The sequence below is a fragment of the Varanus komodoensis genome, unplaced genomic scaffold, assembly GCF_004798865.1.
Source record: "Varanus komodoensis strain SLA01 unplaced genomic scaffold, ASM479886v1 scaffold36, whole genome shotgun sequence".
NCBI lineage: Eukaryota > Metazoa > Chordata > Lepidosauria > Squamata > Varanidae > Varanus > Varanus komodoensis.
The window spans coordinates 160,368-182,925 of record NW_025335873.1 but is presented as its reverse complement, the minus strand read 5'-3'; the positions used below and the strand labels follow the sequence as shown (position 1 = coordinate 182,925).

The following is a 22,558-nucleotide window of genomic DNA, read 5'->3' as shown; positions in this document are numbered from 1 at the left end:
GCATGAGTCGGGAGTTTACGGAAGTACAGATCATCGGGGCAAGAGTGCAGCTTCACTTTGCTCTGAAAGGCCATTTCCTCGCCCTTATGGCTGTGAAGATGAGGGTGAGCCACGCCTGCTGAGCTCTCAGGAGCAGGAGCCGTTTTAACATCAAAGTGCCACTGAATCTGCATGAGTTTGCCTCAGTTCCCTATTTAGCGGGGGGGGGGGGGGCAGAGCCAACACTGGGCAGGGCCATCCCTTTTGTCTCTCACTCTTTGCTATCCCATCCTTGCCTCTGCCATCCCCTTCTCTCTCTGCCACTCCTTTTGCTCTCTTTTCCTTCCTTTCACCCAGCAGGTTGCTAAGGAAGCCACAAATCACTTTGGCCAGAGATCGGAAGGGGCTACTTCAGAAACCAGCGCGGCTGATGCAAGTTCCCCACCCCTTTTGGAGAGCACCTTGGCTTTCTACACAGGCCGAGCTGCAGTGACATGAAATAACAGAACAAAAGCAAAGTGGAAACACCCCCTCACACACACAACCCTGCAGAATTATACAAAACAAGAGAAACGCTGCAAACGAGCATGACTTATGCAAGACACCAAGCTCCCGCAGCCCTGCAAACACCCTGCTCCTCACTCCGCGTCCAGCACCCACTCCATGGCACCTCCTTCCTTATTCCCTCCCAGCCTGCCAAGCTGGTGCTCACCTTGTTCAGGTGCTCGTGTTTGTTCCGGCAATCATTCAATTTATTCTGAAGGTCATTTTCCTGATGAGAGAGGCCTTGCTGGTGAGTGTCCAAGAGGACAAGAGCATCCTGGAAGTACTGGCACAGGTGCCTGCAGTTGATTTCTGTGTGTTTGGCCAGCTGCTCCAACTCTTTCTAAAGAAACCAACGAAAAGAGCCAGTAATTAGAATGCCAGAATTAATCAGGTAAATCCAGCAATCCATTTAATTGATGGCTAGGTGGGGGTGGCTTTAAATCAGAGAAGGCAGATTTTATTCAGTGATACTGTCCTCTTCTGGAGAACTCTGCAGCTGACAGTGGAAGCCACTACAGTAGGAAATTCAAGGTGCAAAAGCAGTACATGGCTAGAGGAAAACAGGACCCCAGATAGCTCCCATTGCGTTCTGCTGGCTAAAACTCTCTATTATTAGGCCAACAGGAGGATGTTGTCTCAGCAAGAGCCTTATGTACACTGGGAGTCGGCTCTGTCCCTCCTAATTGGCTCCGCTAATATCAGCGGGTTGCTGCAATTAAGAATGAAAAAGTTTGGCCCAGATGATCTGCAAACTCTTTGCACCCCTTGTTTGTGATCCACAAATAATCAAACAAGAAAAGAGGGGCTGGTTCTAGGACTTGGGGATATCTCAGGAAGATGGACCCCTTTCTCCCACCTCCGCTCATTAATCTACAGGAACTGAGACATGTAAACCAGAAATCCTCTCAGTTCTGTGTTGCTGCGTAAAAACTTGCTTTGCCTGTCCTGGATCTGCCCTTCATCATCTCACGGGGATCCCCTCTGAGGATTCCCCACCAAGGCCCCTCCCTGAACAGGACAGGAAGCTCAGTTTGCCTCCGGTGGATTCATTTTGGAACCTGGCACTCTGTGACTGCACTGCTTGCACAGACTGCAGGAAGCAGGTTGGGAGGCAGACTTACATCCATCTTCTCCATCTCGTGCTCAAACCGACTCTGCAGCTTCCCAACCAACTGAAATAAATTGGGATTCACCATGTTCTCTGCTTCTTTTTCTGTACAGATTTTCATATCCAACAATCTTTGCTACAGAGGGAAGGAAAGTCTTGTGTTACTGGGGCACATCTTACATCCAGGCAGTAAAGTCAGCATTGCTATTCCTTCACACCAGCTGATCTCACACCCTTGCTCCTGCCCGATGCTGCTGGGACACTTGACAAGGAGATCAAACTCTGATGGCCTGGGCGGCTGAATACCTCATCCAGCAAGGGCCACGAGAGCAGCGCAAGCAGATTTTTCCAACCAAGACTTGACAATTCAATATCATTAATCTGAAACACTATTCTGTTCCTAAAGCTCAGGAAAGTCCTGCCCCAACTTATTGCACTAATGGAGAGTGCGCTTGCTTTACGGGGTCCTGGGCCCCGCAGAAGCAAGAATTCCACGCTTTAAATTCCCATGTATTAATTTAAATAGATTTAAATGCCTTGCTTGTTAATGAAAGCTGGTTGGCTATGAGTAACAAACTGAACTGAAACTGTTTCATTAGCATTGATTGTCACTTATTGTTGGCTAAGGAGGAGTCGTGTTGTCAGCCCAAAAGGCAGGAAATGCATATTATCAATAAATAAATAAATCTTGCTTCACCCACTAACCTTGAACTCTTGTACTTTTGACAGACACTCCTGGCAAACTTTCTCATACTGGATACGAATTCTCATCATGTATTGCACATTGTGGGTATCTTGGGGGGGGAAAGCAGCAAGAGATAAAACAGCTCTGAAATGAACACAACTTCTTGTAGCCTGGGGGCGTGTATGAATGGCACAGAATTCTCCAAAGCACTGTGGGAATGGCAAGGCACCCCACTCCTTCACCGAGGTCAGGCTGTGCCTAGATTTCCACCACCACCCAGTCGTCCTGCTCCTGCCTCGTTCATCCGTGTGCCTTCTGGAATTCACCTTGGCTGCCCCTCCTGCTCATGATTCTGTCTCACCCCAGACCAGGGTCCCCAGCCTTCTGAGGTCAGTGGGCCCATTTTGACGGCTTGGAAAAATCAGAGTGGCCCTGAAGGTAGAAAGGTTACCAGCCCGTTCTGAATAGCAACAAAAGCATCATCCCTTACCTATACGTTTATTTAATGTCACAACGGATTCGTACCATTCATTTACCTCGGCCTTAGAATGTGTCAAAGGCAACAAAGAGCTAGGACAAGAAAAAACTTGTTAGTCTACAAAGCTCTGGAGAGCCACCCTGCACATCTCAACAGTATTTGTGTTGCAACCGGACAGGTCGCCGAAGGGAGCGCTAAATGAGGGTGGAAGAAGGGGAAGGCAACAGGGATCGCCACAGAGAGAGAAACCCTCAAGGGAAATTCTGGGGTATTTAACCAGGAGGGTACTGCGGTGTTCTGACTGGAGAAGTTGAAAAGGAATCCGGGAATTGGCAAGGGAGGGGGGTGACTAAACCTTCGCCTGAAAATGGGGAGTGAAGTGGAGTTGATAGGGAAGAAACTGGAGGAGGAGTATAACTGGAGGTTGAAAGGACACTAACTAGTGACGGCAGCTCCTAACAGAGAATGTGGCCTTTGATGCAAAAAGGGGGTCACGTGTGTGGTGTGTGGAGGCGATTTGACCAAAGGGCAGAGAGGATGGTGGCGAAGTGGCGATGTTTTTCCTGAGCAGAAGAGGAGGGAGGATACACTGAGCTGCAAAAGGAGTTGCGAGGCGGCTTGGTCGGGAATGACGGGATGGGGTGGAGGGCTGACTTTTCCATGTTCCCTCCGCTGTGAACCACCTTAAGCCTTACGTGTTACACATCTATGCAGTCCATTTGGAGGGCCGGTTCCAGCTCAGGCATGAAATCAGCAGCAGCCGCTTTGCACAAGTGCCAGTTCCAAGCACCACGGCAACGGCTGGTCCAGCTGCTCACGTGCGCGAAACAAGCGGTGGGCTTTACAGTGCCCCAGCAGCGGGTGAGCAGGGGGCCACGCCGGGCCCACCAGCTCCGCCAGGTCAGTGGCTGTGCGGGGCCAGGAAGGATCACGCCTCTTGCCCTGGCCTGACTCCGCTCCATCTGGTCCTTTGCAGAGGGATTTCCTTTGCAGGCCCTGCTCATCCTGCCTAGACTAACTATGGCAACTGCCTCGTCATGTTGGTCCCGGCGCAAACGATGCCGACTTGCTGACGCTAAGGCAGCGGGTCAGCGCCTGGCTGGGAAGACACTTGAGAACCTTGGGGATGGAAGGAAAATGGGGCAGGATATTCCAATGAAAGTTGCAACCTTGGTGGTTGACTGGTACTCAAACGGGCCCTGAGGGCGAGAGAGGACTGCTGTGACGGGATCTGTTGCTACCAGGCCTGGCAGCTTCCCCCACCTACTGGCATTTGGTTCCCATATGCCTGAGGCGCTGCTTCCACTGCCCACATACCCCAAGGAATACAGAAGCGCTGTCCTCTTCTGGGTGAGCAACAACTGGCCTTCCAGCATGTCCTCCAGTTCTGCCTTCACAGTGCTCGGCTTCTGTATCCTTTCACTTTCCATGAACTCTCTGCAGAGCATGAGTGAACATCAGGGGAGCATTTTGCATGGGGTCCCTGGTGATTTGGATGCAAGAGGCTTCATATGGAGCTCGGGGGGGCAGCTCCAGCTGGCATTTCACTCTGCACCAGCGAGGCGGCCCCTCAGGGGGTGCTGCTTCCAGCTGTGCTGGCAGAGCATGTGCAGATGGCCGACGATCAGCTGCCAGCTCAGCAGGAGCAAGGTGCCACAAGGGCTGGACACCTGGACTTGGAAAGCAACTGATGGATGGCATCGCTCAGGCTGAGAGAGGACATGCATGGCGCTTCAAGGAGAATGGGAGGACAAGCCACGAGTTCCAATGGCAGACAGACTAAAAGCAGCCATGCAAACGGGGCAACCTGTATATTATTTCCTTACCTGAAACTGGAAATAATGTACTCCTTCTGCAAAGCTTTCCAGTTCTTTATTCTCTCCTCAAGTTTGCACCGATGGAAGACGTTCCTCTTCATGTCCATCTCCATCAGATTGATAAACAACCTGGCTATGGCTCTCCGATTGGCCAGCAAGGCCTGGTTTATCATCTAGGATTGGAAGATGTGAAAACACCAAGCTAAGCTGGAAGCAATGTGGGCGCGGGCACAGATTGTGGGACAGAACACACTGGCTGGCAGACTGGAAGCTAATAAGAGAAGACTGAGAGATTTACCCAGTGTATTGGGTAAATGAGAATGGCTGGTCAAGACCCAAACTCTTCCTTCAGGATCTAAAATTAAGGTGACTAATCTAATTAAACTGGATAAAACTCTTTGCCCTTCGTAAAAATGAGGAAGAAAGGCAGGCTTCTTGATAGCCTTCAGTAGTATTAGTATTCGACAAAGGGTTCTGGAAACTGAAATAAGGGGTGAAGAGAGGTGTAATGTAGCAAGAATGAGGTACAGCGGGGCTGATCCTGGCTTCGCTATTGCAGGGCACATAGACCGGTGGATCAGGCACTGGCTTGGCTGTCCCTCCACTGATGCTGCAGCTGATCTACCACCGTATTAAAAAAAATTAAAGCACTGATCAATGCTAAACATAAATATTTCTTATGAAAGCATACAAATGCCCAAAGATCACTTTAAAGAGAGTTTAAGTCCCCTGGGTAGTCCAGGAAAGGAGGTTTCATGGCATCCCACGCTTCAGTCCAGACTCTTTTCTTCTCTCTTCAGGAGCCACCATGTTACGAACCTGAAAGGCACATCTCTGTGGAAAACCATCTCCATCACTCTCAAGTCCAAATATCTATGTGAATAAGATCAAACCAGCCTTCTCCAATCCGGTTCCAGCCAGGGCATCTAAGAACACCAGACTGGGGAAGGATGGGTTAACTCAATTTTGGAGCAGGCTGGTTTAAGATGGTCTTTTCTCAAACAAAAGGAGACAACTTCGTAACAGGGAACATTCTGTATGTCAGGCGCAGCCCCCTGCCGCTTGGGGAGACAGGCTGCTTAGCTCCGGTTCCAGTCAATTAGCTTGTGCTAGACAGACAGGCATGCATTGTCCCAGGGTGCAGACTAGAATTCCCACAGCGACACAGTAGACCAAGGGTCAAAGGCGATGTAGCTTAAAGCTTGCCTGCTGGGCCCTCGTGGGTTTTCCAGGTTACAGCCTCATAAATAAAACTCGATGCGAAATTGGTCTGGAGAATGACAACCCTCCCCATTCAAGCCCAACAGGCTCCCAAGCAGGCCCTTCCACACGCTGGTGCCCTGGCTGCCAATCCTTTGGACCACCAGTCCACACGGCGCTGCATCTCTCTCTTTGCTTGAGGCCTCTCTTAAACCCCCGATTCCTGCTGCCGCCTCTTCCCCTTTGCTAGACGCCAGCATTCCTGTGCTTTTGGCAGGGCCTCCTTGGTCATCCCAAGTATTCTCACTGAGCTCCCACTCCTGCAGCCTTCCCAGCAGCCTCTCCCTCCAAGAGGAGCCGGGCTCCATCAGGCCCAGCATTTTGTTGACACAGTGGCCAACCAGCTGCTCACAGGGGATGCGCACTGCAGCACCCCCTCCCACTCTGCGTCAGGGCCAGTTCAGAGGCCTTCCAGATGCAGCCCTGCAGGGGTGCTAGGCCAGTCCCTAAATCATTAACGGCTACAGCCCCCATAATCCCTGTCAATTCGCCCTGCTGGCTGGAGATCGTGGGAGTTGCAGTCCAATAAATCTGCGGAACACCAGCCTGGTGCGGGTCTAGCTTGGCCTAGGCGTCAGTCCTGCCTGCACCTTTTCCCTGCGATGCCTGCCCCGCGGAGCCCATCGATAATCATTCCTGTCCACTCAGTTCCACTCATGCATGAACACTGTCAAGCCCATCCTTTAAAAATGCCCCATTTTTCTACTAGAATGTGTGCAAAAGTTCACAATTTCAGGCATACCCCTCCCTCAAAATACACAAAACTGTTTTCTAGTTACAAAGGCTGGAATTATCTTTGTGCAAAATTCCAGACAGCAAGAAGAAACTTCTGCTAGTTTTACCATGGCTTCTTTGTGCATGAACCGATGGACATCAGCAGATAAGAAGTAGGCAATGTCTTCCAGAATCTTGGTGTATTTGCTAAGCACGGCTTTGATCTGGAAAGCAAGTGAGAGAGAGGATACGATGCGGATAACTCTGATGGCTCCTCTCGGCTGAGATGCAGTGCTTTGCAGAGTGTGGGGAAGCACAGCCCCCCTCCTCAGCGGGAAAGCAGCATGCACACCCTTTGCTGTGGCATTTCTGAAGAGCTGTCAGCTGTGAGGCATGAGGGGCCCTGCCCCAGGGAGCCCAGCATCTTATCCTTTCTGTCACCATGGCACTGAACTCCAGTGCTGCCCCTGGAGATGGCTGCAGGGTGCTACTGCAGCTGGTAGCACCACAGAAGCCAGGGGACACAGGGGGCCACCGGGGTTGTGCAAATCTGGCAGATGACTGGGGCAATTCAGTGTGAACAACCCGTTCCTCTGGCACAGAGCGGATGGGCCAATCGCCTTGGCTTCCCGACTCCTCTTCTCTCTTTAAGTCCGGCAGCACCTCTGAGAATAATTTCTACGAAACCACTTTTCCTCGAGGCCTTCCCACAACTCGCCTTCTCTGTGAAGCTATTGGGAGGAAGTCTCCATGCCAGGCAACTCTTTGCTGGCTGGCCTGGGGGCACGTGGAGGTGAGATTTCCTAGAGAAACAGTGATCCCACAGGGACTCAGGGCATGTAGGGAACGCGCAGCACACTTCCCAGAAGGATCCTGCTCTGCTCCAGCGGGCTAGCCGGGAGTAGTTTTGCTGCGAAACAAGGAGCACTGAGGATCCAGCCAACACGGCCGGTTCTGGCGACGGAGGAGCAGCACAGCTCGCAGAAGGTCCTGGTGAGGAGGCAATGTGGGGGGCCCGACCCACCAAGCTACCTGCCTTGGGTTTCAGCCATTGCTCAGTTGCCACCTGTGACTCACCCGTTCAGTTCGATCTGCCTCTGCCTTACGTAAGGCTTCATCCAGGTCTCTGATCCACTGCCTCCTTTTTAAGGTCTCCTGGGAGACAAACTCCCACATGTCTTCAAAGTGCTGCTGGCAAGAAGTGCAAGTTTCATTATAGCCTAAATACTTTTTGGATGTTCGTCCTGGGCTGTGAACAGGGGGAACGTCTGTGCAACTGTGGGCGAACGTTTTTCATACTATATTGTTTTTAAACGCTTTCTGTGGAATTTATTTTTATTTGTATTATTTGCTGATGATAGTTTCTACTGTTTTGCAGAGAAGTTTTTCTTATCCTTCCTATTACACTGATCAGGGAGAGACTTCTGTACTGTGTGAGTAAATCATTTTGCACTCGCTTTTCGTCGTGGGAGGCAACACGTAACTGCAAGCAACAAAAATGATCATGGTGATAAGAACGGCCCCATTAAGCAGTGGCAGTGCCGGAGCCCCGTACCATTCGAAATCCCGCACAATCACTCCGATCTGCTCTTTCTGGGCTTGCAGGGACGGCATAGGAATACTTTTTCCAGGAGTGCCTATGACCCAGGTTGGACCCTGGTAGGACCCCGGGGCTGAAGCACTGTGCCTTAGTGCTCCAGGTGGCCGTGTCATCCCCTGCCTTCCATCACCACGATGTTTGACGCTCATTGGTTGCGAGTCCCCAGGGCCCATTGCCATGTTTCCTTCTGATCAGCTCTGAGGCTTGGCATTCAGAGTCACTGCGAGCATCAGCCACAGGAGCAAGGAAAACGAAGTAGGCACCTAAACAGAAGAAACTTGGCCTCTACCAAGAGACATCCTACAATATGAGAAAGGTCACCAGGGCTGCCTTCCGCCTGCAGACAGCATGGCCAGGGAAAATCATTACCGTTCCTAGTTGCTCTAGTAGCCCCCTGCTTTTAAAATCTGATCTGAGCATGCAAAACTGTGCCCTTTAACAGCACCATAATCTCAGATACAAAATGGAGTTCCTTCCTGCTGCCCCATCGCCTGCCATTTCTTCTGCTCTCATTTGCGGCCCTCCCTCAGGTTGTGGGGCACAGTGCTTCAGCCCCAGGGTCCAACCCTGTCAGCGCCACAGGCTGTGTCAAAGACGTATAGTGAACTTTACATGTGGCATGGCCCCTTAGGCAGGTGACCACACGAGCGAAGGTGTAACGCACTGCCTCACCTGTATGGTGTGAGTCTCAGGACTGGAGCTGCGTTCAGCTGATTGAAAAAGACACTCAATGGTTCGATCAGATTCTGAGAGCCTGGCCAAAAATGCCTTCCCAGGCTCCAGAAAGCTCAACTCCATCTCCTGCGAAAGGAGAGCAGCCATGCCTAGTGAGTGCGACGAACCACAATCGGATCGCCCTAACCTCCTACAAGGACGCGGAGGAAGGAAAGGGACGCCCTCACCCTTCCGACTCGGGCCAGCTCCTGCCTTAGCGCCAGCACTGTTTCTTCATAACGGAACTTTCTCCTCTCTGAGATACGGTCAGTGATGTTGCTGTTTTTCTTCTCGGGAACTGGAAGGAAGGAAAACCAGGCTGTGGGACTCGTGTCATGTTGGAATAAAGAGGAGAGTTATCCGAGGCGATGTCCTCTCTGCATACACAAAATTGCTCCTGCTCAAGCTTCTGCACAGCTTGCTAGGTGGAAGCGCTGCTTCGGGAGCAGAGAATTTCCCAGGACCAAGCTCCATTTTGGAGAAGCTTTTGGGGGCTGCATTCCAGCAATCGATGGAGCTGAGGGCAAACGGGGTGGGGCCGAGGCACCAAAATGCCAGCCTATTTTAGCTAAACGCTGTTATTGCCAGTAGGAAGGAGAGGTATTTAAATATTCTAGAACCATGAGCAAATGCAGAAAAGCCAGGACACAGCCCAAAGAACATTTGCTGTTGGGAAAATTAGAAATGTTGGGTGGATTAGAAATTAGAAATCAGTAACTAACTTTGTTCCAGAACAAGATTAATTACTATACATGCTGAGAAAATAATTCCAATGCCCCAAATTAAACTGGCAATATTTACTGATGACTTCGGCCAGGCCTCTGACTTCCCGTGCTGCGACCACGCTGGTGCTTTCCTGGGCCTTTAGGAGGGCCTGGGTCATAGCCTCCCTGAAGCAGAAGCAGAGGTGCAAGTCTTGAGGAATCACAGGCATTTCCTAATAATATCATATGTGCTGCCCTCACCTTCCAAATCAGGCCAAGGGTCTATCAAATCTAACCACAGAGATGAGCCCACAGAAATTACTAGTGTCCCCCACCCCCTTCAGTTAACATGGGAATGCAGGTTACTAGCCTAGCACAGCTAACACAAAAACAGCAGTATTTGCTTTCTATCAAGTGGAAGGAGTGCTAGAGAAGAGATGAAGCATCAGTGTGGCCAGACTAGGACCCCAGATTTGTTCACTCTAATTCTCTACCCTGGTCTAGAGACACAAGGCAAAGTAATAACACGTGTTTCTTACTTGTATTGCACTGGATTTTCAGTGTGGTCGTCGTTGGGCATTCCCTCCACCCATGTCCGCTGGCGATGCGATAAAAACCCATTGCCTGAACATGTTTCCAAGTCCTTCACCAATGGGATCCTTCCTGGAAGCTGTGGGACTGTGTGCTTAGCGATCTTGCTTCTCACCTCCCCAAGGGTACGGACTAGGTTTATCTTTCCAGAGCCAAAACAAAGAAGTTAGGCATTTCCTCCGTGGAATAAAATGTAAAGAAGAAAGAGGGTGCACTTAAACTCACTAAAGGGAGAGGTAACAAGCCACCCAATACTATTCTTTTCTAAGTCCCAGTAATTTATTCTTAAAAATATTTTATCATGTTTCCTTGGTACGAAACATTTTAGATAAATCTTATTCATGATTGAAATAATTACACATTACAATTTTAACATCAGAGGTTTCTTAGAATTGTCTGTATGGAAACAGGCACGTGGAGAGTCTTAATATCCAGCATTTACTTTAATTTCTTATACAAAATTTCCCCATTACTCCCAGATCTTGCCTAACAAAGAGGATACAATCTGTAACTGTCACTTCTCTCCAGTTATTTCCAGTTCTATTTTTAATTTATTTTGATTGATTGGGTTCTTTTCTACCTCTACATACTTAGAAAAGAGCAAATGGTTTCCCCACCTCCCCAACAAACCAAAATCTCTCCAGAACTCATGTCGATGGAGTTACCACCAGTGCTATGGGACCAACCAAGTGCCTGGCCATACTTCAAAGCGGCAACTTTACATTTCCCTTTTTCTTATCTTAATGAAGCAGGTTAGTCTGAACCCTTCAAAAGGTTGTCGAGTCCTCAGATCACTCCAGCTGAAAACAATGAAAACTAGAAAATGTGTTCTTACAGATAGGTTAGGGTGAGGAGTAATCACTGGAAGTATCTTTGCTGACAAATGCCCCCCTTGCCTCCCCCAGGGCTGGTTTAAAGGACAAGATCAATCACTATGGCCTGGACAAATTAATATACTACCATTGCCCTGTCTTCGTTAGCAGGCGCTTATGTATTTCTTTCCTATACTGCCAAGCGACTTTTCGACGTAATTTCACACACGCCCCAAAAAATGCAGCATACAATGTTAAAAGCAACAATATTAAAACAAAACATGCAGTTAAGTGTCACAATAACAATAAGACCCTGATGTTTGCAGCCGCATTCAGAAATGCAAAGTAGGCTGAGATAAAATTCTTATTTTCATTCTTAACAGTAAGTTAATTATCACATTACTTTTTTTCCACAAGTTAATCCAGAACAAATACAACCCATGGCTTCTTGGACACCTTTAGGGAATTTGATTAGAATCCTCTCTTGCTGAATAAGCGTAACTTTAAAAAGTGGATAAAAACGGCAAAGCACAGGCTCTGCCTCTTTGAGACATTCACAAAGCCAGAGGCAAGCACCCAAGGAATGCTGACATCTCAGCTGCACCATCTTTCCCTCCATGTTAGGCTGGCCCTGAGTGCTTCCCTTCTGCGGTTTGGCCTCCACCTTCAAAAGTTACGGCATTGTAATTCAAAAGGCAATGAACTCAGGGAGAAAGTGAAGCAAATACTTAAGGACTCAACCCTATGCATATCCAGACAGACCCCCCCCCCCTCAAAACTCCCAGCCAGCCAAGCTGGGGAGTTGTAGGGCTCTCTGTTCTGTCTGAACAAGTGCAACATTGCACCTAAATCTTTCCCACTGAAACCAACAAGATCTGCAGTGCAATCCTATGGGGGCGGGGGGTGTTCAGAGTACCACTGCTCTTTCCTAACCCCAGGATGCCCCCGTTTCCTTACCTCATCATCAAAGATCTGTCTGTAGATTTTCCTACTGGGAACAACACGTGAAACACCCACCAAGGGCATGTTGCTGATCCCTTTGTGCTGCCAACTGGTTTTGCGCCACAGCAAATTAGCTTTAAAAAGGCAAGCAAAACAAAATCACTGAGCACCTTGCACATGTTTGCATATTTAGGATGGGTTTTGCCTCCTATACTCAGCCAAGCATGGCTGCCAATGATTTTCAGAGGAACAAGTACAGCATACACCAAGCCAGAGGAAGAGGAAAGCCAAAGGCCAAGAGCAGCATTGTGATAAAAATGGCAATGACGCCTCCGTTCCAGCTGGACACAATATGAAGGAGCAGAATGCAATTTGGATGGAGATATCTCTAACAGCCTCTAGTGAGGAAAACTCACCATCAATACTGGCTAAGCAGAATCAGTATGGATTAACATACATGAATGTGTATTAAGATCTAAGGTTTATGTTCTCATGGCATTCAACAGGACTTTGCTTCCAGTAAGATTCGATGTTGTAAGCCGCCCCGAGGCCTTGGCAAGGGGCGGCATAGAAACGTTTTAATAAATAAATAAAATAAATAAGAGGGAGTGAGAAAAGGGGAAGGTCAGCCATTCCACCAGCCCTGCTGAAAGGCTCCTTGCCCCTCAACCACTGCCATACCAGCAAGGTGTAGAAGAAGGAAATGAGAATTCAGGCCACTCCGACTCAAACACTATTTTTCTCTTCCCTCCGCATCCCTTTTTCCTTCTGTGCCGCCTCTTTAGATTGCAAAGCCTGCAGGAAATATGGGCTATTTTGATTTACATGAACCACCCCAGGCGCCTTTTGGACTGAACCGCACGAAAAATATACTTCAAACAAAAGTATGCGGCTTGCATACTTTTTAAATACTATATACTTTATAAATACTATACAAAAGTATAGGGGACTTGCAGCCTGCTTTGCAATTCTAGATCCCTGTCGCCCACTTCTGAGCGCCGGCGCAATTTCGCCTTTGCATTCATTTCTGCAAATTAATATACGCATAGTCAGGTGTTGGGCCCTGGACCCCAAGCCCAAGGGGGAAAACAGGAGACGGAAGCCCATTCTTTAAGGCTCTATCCCCGCGCCGGCAGGAAAAATGCACTTTTTAGCGAAAGTTCTGCGGCTGCTTTCCCAACATGCTTAGCGCGGGAGATTGCTTTCTCTGCCCCCCCCCCCAGTCAAATGGGGGGAAGGCTCATCACTGAGGCGTGTAATGAGCGTCGTTGCTGAGCACGTCCCTTCACGCGGCCCGCCACTGTCTCGGCCGCCTTCTCAGCGAGTCCTACCTGAGCACCGCCGGGCAAGCCAAATCCTCCCGAGCGCTCTCAGAGCGCGCAGGCCCGGCGTCGCTTGGTCTCCATAGTAACGACTGGGAGGGGAAAGAGATGGAGGCCGCCCTACTTTTCTCGCGAGTCCGCGAGATTCAACATGGCGCCTCGAGAGGGCTGCGGTTGTCATGGAGACGCAGGAAGCGCGCGAGACCATCGCTTCAAAAAATGAATGAAATTTAAGTGAAACAAAATGGAATGGAAATAAATCTACCAAAGAGTAACTTTTTTTTAACTTCCTCCCCCTTCTGTTGTAAGCTCAAGCATGTACAGAGTGTTTTTCTTGCTTTGGTCCTGGTCACTGCACCTAAAGTATGGTGTTACAGCACCTTTACAAAAGGGTTTTTAAAAAATGTCAAGATGGTAACTTTCAGAGCAAGTCACCCCGCACTGGTTCACAAGTCCTCCGACTTTGATGTGAATGCTTACAACTTGTGGAACAGGGAATACTACAGAAAAAAGGAATTAAAGTGATAAAGGAGCTGCAGCAACTCACCTGAGGAAAGTTCTGGGACTGTTTATACTAGTATCTCATGAGGCAGAATGACAGGCAGTTCTGCTCAGATCAAAGGAGTACATCAAACAGCATACAAACATCCACAAGTTATAACAAGGGCCACCAATATGGGTGGCTGCAGAAGGTGCTGGGCAGATTTCTGGGCCATGTGCCACCTCCAGTATCAGAGGCAGTATGACCAGTTGTTGGGGAACATGGGCACAAAGGTTCTCCTTGAGGGTTTCCTGGGAACAGCTGCTTGGCCATTGTGGGAAACCAGTGCTGATTACAGATCCTTGGTTGGATCTAGCATGCCTCCTTTAATTTCCTCACGAGAGACCAAACTATTCTATTTAGGCTGGCCTCCAGTGCAGATTGTTGCACCCTTGGTTTAATTTAATAGCTGCAAAATACAAAATGAAAGCCCTCCATCATGCCTTGGGGCTTCCCAGACTGGACCTCACCCTTCTTCCACCACAGCCCATTGCAAACTGGTGGCACCAACTGGCACTGGGACAGCAAGTGGGAACCCATCTTGGAAGCAGCCCCTCAGTCCCATTTGATGCCCACCTGGAGCCTGGGCTAGGATTTCTGACTGGTGGACTGTTGTCTCTGGGATTAACTTACTAGACATTGTAGTTATTGCTTTGGGGTTATTTAGTATTTTAACTTATTATTTTCTTGTATCATTGTACCTTAGATTTTCATATTTGTTTTGTTGTATATTTATTTTGGAAATGTATTTGGAATCCCAATCTTTGGAAATGTCTGTTTGTTTTTATTGTTGTAATGTAAGCTGCCCAGAGACCCCCATGTGTATGGGTGCGGTACAGAGCTGGGACAGTAAGAAAAGTTACACTGTGCTGGATTCACACATGACAAAGCAGAGTATAGGTTGCTGAACTGTGGGTTGTTACACTGGGCAAACTGAGCTGCTCTAATAAGCCGTAGCCTGTTACCAGAAACAACCCACGAAGAGAATCCATATTTCATGACTGGGATGTGACTGGCGGTTGATTGTGGTTACCAAAGCTTGGTTTGCCGAACACAACAACCCTCAGTTCAGCACCAATCCATATTCAACCATAGTCTGGCCTATCATGTTCCATGAACAAGGTCATTATATCTCATTCACTGCTAGGTTAACTTTTAACAATTTTCTGCTTTCTTCAGTTTACTGCCAGCTTTGGTAAGATACCTGATCCATTCAGTTTCCTCCTTTGTCAAAGCTCAGTTTGGCAAACCCGTGTGCACTGCATCTTCTCTAGTGGATCAGAGCCAAGGAAATGTAGGTACAAAAAGACAGTGAGATAAAAGCTCCTCAAGTCAGTTTTATGGGTTCTCATGGGATTAAAAACCAGCCCATATTCCAGTTCACTTAATGCCAGTTTTCTCCAGATCTTCAGGCAGGATACGTCCCTTCTTACGGGCCTTGGCCTTCTTCTTCTCTGCTTTGGCAAGCTTCTTCTTCTGGAGGTTCTTGCGGCGCTTGTCCTGGCGGTGCTGCATTTTCTCCACCACATGCTCAGTCCGCTTCTCCCACTTCTTCTGGCGTTGAGCCTTGCGCTTCTCCTTGCGCTTGAGGGCCACCTTTAGCCGCTCCTCATCATCCCGGATCTTGACGCCCTCTGCCTTGTAGAGGACATTAGTCCACTTCATTTTCGTCTCCATTTCCTTGGCTTTCTGCTCATCTTTGTCCTTCAGCTCTTCCAGTCTGTTCTTCCGAGACTCCAATCTGCTCAGCAGCTGCTTATAATTCTTCCCTGTCAGGGGAGTTATGTTTCCCTTTCTTTTCTTCCTCTTTTCTTTCTTCTTCTCTACTTTGCTCAGCTCCTTCTCTTCATGGACTTCAACATTATTGAAGAGGATTTCAGTCTTGCTGTCGTTCTTCTCAACCTTGTTTTTCAAGGTGGGTGCCACTGAGGCCTTCTCAGCTTCCTTCTTCTCTAGTTTCTCCTTCATCCGCAACTCTTTTCTTCGGCGTTTCTTTCTCTCCCTCTCATATTTCCTTCGCTGCCTCTTCTCCAACACAGCTTGGGGTAAATCTTTGGTGTTTCCCTGTAAGGAACATCAAGTTGGGAAGACAGAAGACTCCCTTAATAGACCTGGACAAGGTTTAGGCAAGAGTGCAGACCCTCTTGCAAACTGAGGCCTGAATTCTCTTTCACAGAAGCTCTCCGGGGATGCATTTTAGCAGTGGGAACAGGGTCAAAACAGTGGCACAATTGAGCCTCAGGCTCTTATTGCTAGTAACTGTGCTGTAGAAGTAGTATTTCAACCTCCTGGAAACAGGGGGGAAAACTACCCCAGTTTGGAAACTCTCGGAAGGCAATGGAGTAGCTGGTTAGGAAACCAGAATGAAAATACCTCAAACAAACCCAGTTTCAAAATGTGGCCCTAGGTGGGATTTGGACCATGCTAGTTCAGATCAAGATAACAGGTGAATTTCTGGAATTAATTGCGACCATGGCAATGAAGACTCGGGACATAGAATGCTACCTTTCAGAAGTGCAATGAGGCTAATTCTTAGGTACATGGTCCCAGGATCACAGTCTCAGTTCTCCTGTCTTCCTTCAGAGCTTTAAAATTGTTCTATTAGGAGGTTGTTGATAGTACCTGACCAGAGATTTCTTGGATCTTCTCGTGTAGCCTCTGCCGCAAGAGATTCATTGCCGAAAAGGAGCTGGGTGCGCTCTTGCTGGCTGGAATGAAAGCAGTGTGAAGAAATGCCTTTTAGTAACTATCGTGGTTCTGCAATGTGCAGTTTTATGTGGAATTTGTGAGTGACAGTGCACATGAGCAGACTCGAGGTCTTGTTTTGTTACTGTTAAATGCCTGCGTAGTAAATGCTTAGTGACATTCTGAAATGGGATTCTAGCTAGTGAGAAAAGTGCAGTGCTCTGGCTACCCAGCTATGATGACAGAGGCGCACCAGGTTTTCAGCTGCAGGGGGTCACATGGGTGTTTGCCGAGGTACTAAGAGCCACACATGTGCATTTGTGTACACACAGACATCCATATTTCCCCAAAGAGGGCACTCCTTTGCTTGGGCTCACAAGGGAAATGGTTCCCTTGTCTTCCTTCTCTTGGAAAAGAGCAGAGATAAGGGCAGACTTTCCCTTGCTCACCCTAGTGTGGGCAAAGGAAATCCCAGACTTTCCTTCACAAACATTAGTACTAAGGAGGTGGACTCTGGGCTGGGTCTCCAAGGCTCTGCAGACCACACTGAAAGCAGCCAAGGGCCACAAGTGCCACCCACTCACAAAGGGGGACAGATCAACTCAACTCAGCCCTTGGGTTCTGGAACTTCACCAAGCACCATCCACCCAGCTTTTATTGAGGCCCAACTGGAACTTAAAACAATTTCAGCATCAGTTCCCAGTTTTGATCAGCAATGGAATACCTGTATTTGGCTCTCCATTCTCCTTTCCTGCAGTGGTAGCTGATTTGCCAGCACTACATGCAGCTGGGAAAGTCACACTGGATTTCTTCACATCTGACTTTGTTGGCTTGTCTGAGGATGCTTGGCTAGCCACAGGTGCTATCTGCTTGTTTGGCGGGCCCCCCATCATCTTATGTTGCTTCTTCGACTTCTTTTGTAGCTTCTGCTTCTTCTTCAGCTGGGGGCCATCATCTCTCAACCCAGTTCCTGGGAAGGTTTGAAAATAGAAAAATGTGGTTTATGGAAGAGAAAGGAATAATATTCTGCAACAAAGTACACATCTCCCCACCGCTTGCATTAATTGTTTTGTAGCCTCTCTCAACACTGGGTATTTCTGGATGGCACTACAGCTCGCATCACACCCAGCCAGCACTGTCAGGGTGATGGATATTGGAGTTCATTGAACTGAGGGGACACAAAATTGGGAAATGGTGCTTAGAAGCAATATATTCAGTTACCAGCCCTTCTATGTGCTCATTTTAAGAAGGGACCACAGCTCTGTACATTCAACCTCCAGGTAAAATGATCAGGGGGCAGGAGACAAGAAAGAGGTTATAGCAGAGAACTTAGGAAGCTCCCTCCTGGGCTACAGACCAATGGCCTGACGTGGTATAATGTCATTATTCATCGGCTTGGTAGCTACGCTGCATGCTGAAAATACTAGGTTCAAGCCCGGAATCTCCAAGTGTTGAGAAAGACCCCCCCCCCCCAGAAACTCTGGAGTTTCCCTCCTGCTGCTTCTGACTATATCTTCCATAAACCCTCACCACTGGGCACACCACCTTGAGGGCTTACAAGAGCTGCAGTCCCAAACATCTGGAAGGCACCATGATGCCTCCCTGTGGCAAAGACAACAGCAGCTAAGGCAAAGCACTGACTGGGTTCAGACAACGCAATAACTCACACTCAAGGGCTGACTACAGGTTGCTGTTGAACCATGGGTTATCATGTTGTCTGAACCCAGCTACACTAAGCAGTCATGCTCATTAACTGTAAACAATCCATGAGGAGAAACCAGGTTGTTGTTGTTTATGGGTTGTTCACCATGATTTGTTATCTCAGCTGGGTTCCAGCAAACACAATAACCCACTTTTCAACCAGAACCCATGGTTCAACAACAGTTGAGTGTGGGTGTGTAGTCTGCACCCATCCATCTGTTTGGTAGTGCTCTTTGATCAGGCGGAGAGGAGTCTGGTACAGAAGAGCATCCACAGTTATAAGCAGAATTGCAGAGGATGGAAGGATCACAGGTCAAAGCACCACAACTTAGCAGGGGCACTAATGCCATCTACCACCCCTCTCCCACTTCTCTGTTTGCTCTGAGTTGAGAACAGTAACTAAGGACAGGCAAGATTAATTTTTCCAACAAACAGTATTGTTTCCTTTTGAAATGTAATGTATTTGGGGATGGCTTGGTTTAGAGTGGGCAGTTACAACACAAAAGCCTTGCTCCTAGTGGAGATGAAAACCTATCTAAAATGTTGGAATTTTCAGGGCACGGCTCTGGGGACTGCCAAGCTGAATGCCCGCACTTCAAAATTTACCATTACCCCACCAAATATTTACAATAACTGGAGATTCAACCCTGCCACAAAATCCTGCCTGAAAAGGTAAAAATTAAAACCTCAGACATTGTACCAAATTTCCTTTTTTGCGGCTCGTGGACTTCCTGGGTGCAAATTTTCTTAGCCAGTTTCTGTAAGTAAGTGTCTTTGTAGACTAAACTTTCCATTTTGATCAGGCTTCCGTGAAGATGCAAGTCCAGAAAACACAACAACAAATTTAAGAAAATGCAGGAAGTTGTCCCAGAAGGAAAGCTGCTGAGATCAAAAAAAAGCCTTGCTTCTTCCGTTCACACTCCAGTCAGCTCTTGCACATGGAAAGCTGTGTGAGGCTGCATCCACTGGGATGATCCAAATAGACTGATGAAACCCAAACAGCAAAGTCCACGGATCTCCATTATCTGCATACGCAGAAATTAAACCTGATTAACAAGAGTGAAATGGCAAAAAGGGTGAGTTTCAGCGGGTTCAGAAGAAAGGGTTTTTGTTTCTAAACAGAAAGACCTAAAGCCACTTTGAAAGAGAGCCAATCTGTTGCTGCAAAGTTAAAGGTCACAACCTTGCAAGTGTGCCTTGCAGCCAAGTTCTTTTTTTAAAACAACTAGGAAGGCAAAGGTGCTGCCCTGCAGTGACATCTCTATTTGGGATTCAAAGAATGGGCTCGTATTTCAACTCACGAGGGAGGAAGCCCCGCTGAAGCAATGTGGTGGGGGAGCAACGTCGGGGGGGGGGATATTTTAAATAAAATAAAAATAAATAAAACCGGGGTAAAAGCAGGGAAGGTTTACAAGAGGTGAAACCAGAGCGACTCTGGATCCACGGGGCCGAGCGATCCCACTCCCTTTCCCCACTGTGGTGGGAGGGGGAGGGCGGAGTTTCCCCCTCCCGGGACCGGGCCGCCACCCCTGCAAAGAGCGCTTACCAGCAGGCCTCCGCACGCGAAGCGCTCGCAATCGCGGACCCACGCGGTCCTTCCCGGGCCCGGGGTAGAGAAGGCGCACGAGCCGAGCGCCGAGCAGCCACCCCTTTGTGGACGACTCGGCGCTCCGTTGGCGCGCCTGGGAGGGCCGGGGCGGGGGAGGAGGCCGTGGGCGGGGCAGAGGGCGGTGCGCGTATGCTAGGCCAGAGCCGCGTTTCATTCATTCATTCATTCATTTAGAGGACTTCCGTGGCGCTCCAGTCGCCGAAGCCTCGGCGCGGCTCACAATCGTAGATAAATAACATAAAACAATATAATTTAGCAGTAGAACAGTAAAATTTAAGTCGCCCTGGCCAAAGAATAAAATGATGTTAACGATTAAAATAACGTTTGAATAAAAAGGTTTTGCAGGGCGGAGTTGCGCGCACCGCGAGTAAATAATTCCGTGCGGGAGGATTTTGCCATTTGTTTTCTCGTTGCAACACGTGCGCCATAAAAGGGGTCCATAAAGTGGAAATAAACGCAAGCCCCGGGCCGTTGCATCGTAATCCTCGTACTGCAGCCTTGTTCCAACCCGGGCGGGAGTTGCCGCCAGTTGTAGGACCCCCACCCCCCCGGTGTAATATGGCTGGATGCGGTTGTGCCTTGGCTCCCGTCATGCCACAATCATATCCCCGCTTGGTTCGGAGTGAGTCCCATTATCTCCCCGGAAAGCGGGGCTAGGATTGCAGCCCTAAAGCCCTTGAGGCTGAACCAGAGCTGAAAGCGAAGTCAAACGAAACCGTTCGCGCAGGCGTTTTTCTGCGCGCCTTTCTTGCGATTTGTTTTAGCCTTTGGCACTTCTTAAAACTGCCTGTGTTTGTTCTGATATTGTAAACTGGCCAGAATTCCGATTATTCATTTTCATGAAGGGCACTGTATAAATATCTTAAACAAGACAGAATTACTCTCTAATGAGAGGGCTCGGAACTCTTTGTTAATTTGCGTGTAGCTAAAGTTGCTTTTGGAAGGTCTGCTCTATGTAGGATTCAATCTGTTTTCAGCACTTGGTCTTCCAACTTCTCTACCTCTGTGCACACTTCATCACGGGAAAGAAAACGCCCTCCTGTGTAAAACCAGGATTTTTGGAAGGGACTGGAGATCACTAATTGCAGGGTTGAAGGGGCTGAGTCCTGGGGTCCCGATCCTGTATACCAAGTTTCCCAGCTCAGGGCAGTTCTTTCCCTTCCCCTGTAAAACACTCACAATTCTTCTTCAAAGGCACAGTTGAGGGAAGTGAGACCTTATGCTGGATATTTGTCGATCCTTTTTGTAACTTGCCCCTGCTTTGGGCCTGCCCAGAACTTGGGCCCCAAGAGTTACTCCAGAATAGAATGCGGCACACTCAGAAGGAAAGTGAACCGATGCCCTTGCACTACTCCGAATCCTTGCTCAACTTGGTGCCTCTGCACACATTCCCAAGAAGGCAAGTCTCCCCTCCTTGCTTGCCAAAAACCCAGCAGGGTCCGGCTCCTGACCAAGCCAAAGCTCCCCATCCCCACTTTCTGGAGTCAAAGGCCAGGCTTAAGATCTGCGCAGCACCGTAAAGCTCTTTCTCCAACCCGAGCATTCAAAGGCCAGCAGTGTTTGCTCTGTTGCATCAGATTTCCTTGGAAATAGTTTCCACAAGGCAGTTAAATATCCCATTGCCTGCCTCAAGTAGGACCTGATAAGATTTCACATTAAGTTGGGCATCCTGTGGTTTTAAACACAATGTTTCTGGGAAAGACAAACACCTGTTTGCCCTAGGGCTTATTCTAACTCAGAGCTTCCCAACTGCAACCTTACAGGCTGCTGTTTAGGAAGGAGACAAACAAGGATTCAATCTGCATGTGATGTGGTCTGAATTTGTGGCCACATGCCCTTGGGATCAGGTCACACCTGCCCCATGTCTTGCACTTAAAGGGTCTGTGGTTTATCTTTAAAACCCTAAAGAGCTGGGTACCATTGTTATTCCACCAGAGATGGAGACCTTCTTAGGACAGTTTCCCTTACTAGGCTTCCCCAGCCATTTTTGCAGTATCCACCATTCATCCCATCAACAGTTGTCTATTGAAAGAGATGTCCAAATTTTCAACACCAGAGAACAAAAACTGGCTTTATTGAACCATCCGGTTATAATTAGATTTTTTTTCAAGGTAAGACAGTGCAAAGCACTGCTTCTAGAAGGAAGAAAACCACAACACTGTATAAAGCACACCTAGCAGGTTAACCGATAGCGGAATACTGACACTGTTTTGCCTCTAGGTTGCTGGCAGTTCTTTCAACTGCTCCTCTGTCTCAAAAAGCAGAAAGACAGGCATCTTGAGACAAACGATGCTCTTCCTGACAGAGATAAACAAGGCCCATGTTTGCAACCTGACCTGTGTCAGTGGCATTGCATTGGTTTCACATGGCCCCAAACCTGCTTCAGGTGCTTGCAACCGACCCTGAAACACTGAAGACATGTGCCCCCTTCACAGCTCATCTGTGATGGCAAAGAGTCAAGCCTAGCGCAGCTCCAGTTCAAATGAGGGCAATGCAAGTGAAAGGCTAGGCTCCTTCTCCCCGCGTGTGGCCCAGGTTTCCATCCAAACAAAAATATTAAGCCTCTTCCCCACCAGCTTTTGTTCCCAAATCACCCCCCCTCCAAAAAAAAGAGGTAGAACAACAAGATGTTCTTTTAATACCCTAATGGAAAATGAGGCAAAGTAGATCCCCCCTCCCCATGAATCCAATCCAAATTGGAGCCAGGATAAATAAGTAGTGGCTTTGACTACCTGCCCACAACATGCTGA

The 22,558-nt window shown here is 48.5% G+C and overlaps 2 protein-coding genes across 6 annotated transcripts in view; both read right to left on the bottom strand.

Annotated features, from left to right (window-relative positions):
- The window catches only part of CCDC180 (coiled-coil domain containing 180), a 45,925-nt gene extending 30,770 nt beyond the window's left edge, over positions 1-15,155 (bottom strand). Inside the window, exons 1-15 of one of the 4 annotated variants that reach the window (XM_044439790.1) lie at positions 15,018-15,155; positions 13,282-13,482; positions 11,966-12,084; positions 10,145-10,338; positions 9,703-9,791; positions 9,090-9,199; positions 8,860-8,988; positions 7,665-7,778; positions 6,716-6,811; positions 4,623-4,786; positions 4,114-4,233; positions 2,809-2,888; positions 2,339-2,427; positions 1,647-1,769; positions 692-865 (exon numbers count right to left, since the gene is read on the bottom strand). In XM_044439790.1, the coding sequence (XP_044295725.1) occupies positions 692-865; positions 1,647-1,769; positions 2,339-2,427; positions 2,809-2,888; positions 4,114-4,233; positions 4,623-4,786; positions 6,716-6,811; positions 7,665-7,778; positions 8,860-8,988; positions 9,090-9,199; positions 9,703-9,791; positions 10,145-10,338; positions 11,966-12,084; positions 13,282-13,480 (1,800 nt within the window). In that variant the 5' untranslated portion in view covers positions 13,481-13,482; positions 15,018-15,155. Of the gene's footprint in view, positions 1-691; positions 866-1,646; positions 1,770-2,338; positions 2,428-2,808; positions 2,889-4,113; positions 4,234-4,622; positions 4,787-6,715; positions 6,812-7,664; positions 7,779-8,859; positions 8,989-9,089; positions 9,200-9,702; positions 9,792-10,144; positions 10,339-11,965; positions 12,085-13,281; positions 13,483-15,017 lie in introns of those variants that run through there. The other 3 variants (XM_044439791.1, XM_044439792.1, XM_044439793.1) reach the window with 3 other exon arrangements.
- On the bottom strand, positions 15,131-19,833 carry SURF6 (surfeit 6). Of its 2 annotated transcripts, none has more exons than XM_044439794.1 (5): positions 19,746-19,833; positions 18,900-19,245; positions 17,223-17,468; positions 16,436-16,521; positions 15,131-15,877 (listed from the first exon to the last, which is right to left on the bottom strand). In XM_044439794.1, the coding sequence occupies exons 2-5, from the start codon at positions 18,991-18,993 to the stop codon at positions 15,194-15,196; spliced, it is 1,110 nt and encodes a 369-aa protein (XP_044295729.1). In that variant the 5' UTR covers positions 18,994-19,245; positions 19,746-19,833; the 3' UTR covers positions 15,131-15,193. The 2 variants fall into 2 exon arrangements, with proteins under 2 accessions (XP_044295729.1, XP_044295730.1); XM_044439795.1 differs by having other exon boundaries at positions 18,900-19,224; positions 19,746-19,826.
- Positions 19,834-22,558: the final 2,725 nt, after the last annotated feature.

Bases quoted from the DNA above. Each gene is read 5' to 3' on its own strand.
- SURF6 (XM_044439794.1), bottom strand. From the start codon at position 18,993: ATGGAAAGTTTAGTCTACAAAGACACTTACTTACAGAAACTGGCTAAG. The intron at 17,469-18,899 runs GTACAATGTCTG...AAACCTTCCCAG, and splicing joins GCCGCAAAAAAGGAAATTTG to GAACTGGGTTGAGAGATGAT. The intron at 15,878-16,435 runs GTACTATCAACA...TGTTCCTTACAG, and splicing joins TCCAAGAAATCTCTGGTCAG to GGAAACACCAAAGATTTACC.